Raw genomic sequence first — 2,357 nt, forward strand, 5'->3', positions numbered from 1 at the left:
CCATTAACACCTCGTTTTATAGTTATTTTAATTTGAGCTTTATCATCATCATCATCGTCGTTTAACGTCCGCTTTCCATGCTAGCATGGGTTGTGACAAAAACAAAAAAGAAACAATTATTATTGTTTTGTTGTTTCACAGAACTGGTGTTGTGCCTGGTTTAGTTATCTTTCCAATCAAACTCTAACTTATGGCCTAAGACAAGGGGCATTTTGTACTTTCTGTATAAACTTTTTTTTTTTCTGTTTTCCATATCTTACTTTGTATTGAGAGTTCCCCAGATAATTCTTGCTGCATCTCATACACATGTTTTCTGCAGAGAACTTACTTCTAGATGAAGGTGAAGTTTTTCAAAGTTTGTCCTCAGATTTCTTTTTACACTGTTCTGAAGGCTCCAGTAATATTCAGCAGTATCATTATCTTGTTAAATTCTCTGTTCCACTACTTGAGGAGATAGCTATTTGTGGGCCAGAAACTGGAGTGAATCTGTGAGTGACTGTATGCCAATGAGTGAAGTGACTTTTTCTTGATGCAGTCAATCCAATACCTCAGTCAATTCTTCAAAATATATACTAGTACAGTTCAGTCGTCTGACCAGAAATATAACACAATACAGGTATATAACATATGTAGCTTACATGGCTGTGTATCAACTATCCAACTGGTCTATCAATTATAGTCAATATGGGTCTGGTCTGCATAACAACTTCTCTAAGAATCATTAACATGAAATGATGCATTTTCAAGTTCAATCATCTTTAAAGTTCTAATACTTTTTAGACTTGCTTCTTTGTATTTGAGTAAGTTCACAAATTACCTGAATCATTATCATGTCTATTATTCCTGTCATAGCTTTCTTCATTTATATAAATTTTACTGGATTGGTTTGTAAACAGTGCACACAAATTTGTTAGCAGTACTTTTAGAAATCCTAATTAACGTTCCACAATTTAGGAAGAAATTGCTGTCAATCTGAAACACAGGAAAAAAAAAATTCAAAACATATAAAGGCAGTACTCCAACATGGTCTTGGCCATGAGAGTTAAAGCAAATTTTAAAAAAATGTAACAAAGAAAATAGAATCAGAAATTCTGCTTTCAATACAAAAGCAATTCTCACCTGGTCCACCTTTTCCTATCCATCACTCGGTCCATCCTTCATGAATCATTAACCATACACCTTAATTTCCTCCTGAACTGACAAGGAACCTTCACACGGTTGCTTAACTTGATAGTAATTTCTCCAAATTGCCTTCAAACACTATCCTGTCTAGTATGCACACTGACATTGCACATCCAGCGGAGCATACTGGCTTCGTTCTTTGCAAGCTTACGCATGTCCTCAGCAGTTACGGCCCATGTTTCCCTGCCATGCGACAGCCTAGAAAATTTTAAACAATTTGTGGGGAGGGACAAGTGGATTAAAGGGCCCAGTACATTACTGGTGCTTTATTTTATCAACCCCATAGGGATGAAAGGTAAAGCTAACTTCAGCAGGATTAAACTCAGAATGTAATGGCCATAACTCTATGCTGCAAGACAGGTTGCCCAATGTTTAGAAATGAAGCCAGCAATTTAAAGGGAAGGGGAAAGTCAATTAAACTAACTCCTGTTATTAGTAAAAAACAACAAACTTTGGGGAATTCATTATTATTTTGACTGATACAAATTGTGAATCAACATGAGAGAAAAAAAAACAGATGACAGAAATGGGAAGAAAACCTGATGTATTTTATTTGTTTTCATAATGCATGGAACAAAAATATTTATCCAAGTATATGTAGCCAACATTCATGCAGGTGAGCCTTCAACATTTTAGGGCATTGATAGCCTTCAATTCTTAGAAGATCAATCATTTCTAGACACAACACACCTATCGTGAAATAAAGAAAGCAAAGATGCTAGAAAAGTGAGTTCAAACTCCAAATAAAATACTCATGCCCAATTGATCCGAGATGATGCAGATGCTACATCAAGCACATGCAGATTGCAAGACTGATGTCAAAGACGCTTTCAAGTCAACATGGGCCACAAATGCTTTCGATGGCTCTCAAAATTATAAGGTGTTAGACTGAATCATACACCTCATCGGTCCATCGATGTGGGAGTTTCATCTAGAGATGATGTCAAAACCCTGCCTAAATACTATTCAAAGAGTCATTAAGAACTTAATTCCACTGAAAGGGGTCAAATGTGCAAACAATATTGAAGGCTCAGAACTATTTGATGGCACAGCATTGAAGAAAAAGCTGCCGAAAGTGAGTCAGAAGATGAAAGTGAGCCATCTGGGAATCTTTTGGAGGTGCTTGAAGATGCTTTTTCTTTAATTTTCGCATATACACTATACAGTTAGTGATT

General features: G+C 36.1%; 1 protein-coding gene across 4 annotated transcripts in view; it reads right to left on the reverse strand.

The window, feature by feature from the left end:
- Window positions 1–11: 11 nt before the first annotated feature.
- Window positions 12–2,357, reverse strand: part of LOC106875511 (DDB1- and CUL4-associated factor 17) — a 54,044-nt gene continuing 51,698 nt past the window's right edge. For all 4 annotated transcript variants that reach the window (XM_014923715.2, XM_014923700.2, XM_014923690.2 and 1 more), the window contains one exon: window positions 12–972. In XM_014923715.2, the coding sequence (XP_014779201.1) occupies window positions 874–972 (99 nt within the window). In that variant the 3' untranslated portion in view covers window positions 12–873. The remainder of the gene's footprint in view (window positions 973–2,357) is intronic.

Source organism: Octopus bimaculoides, chromosome 13 (genome assembly GCF_001194135.2).
Source record: "Octopus bimaculoides isolate UCB-OBI-ISO-001 chromosome 13, ASM119413v2, whole genome shotgun sequence".
NCBI lineage: Eukaryota > Metazoa > Mollusca > Cephalopoda > Octopoda > Octopodidae > Octopus > Octopus bimaculoides.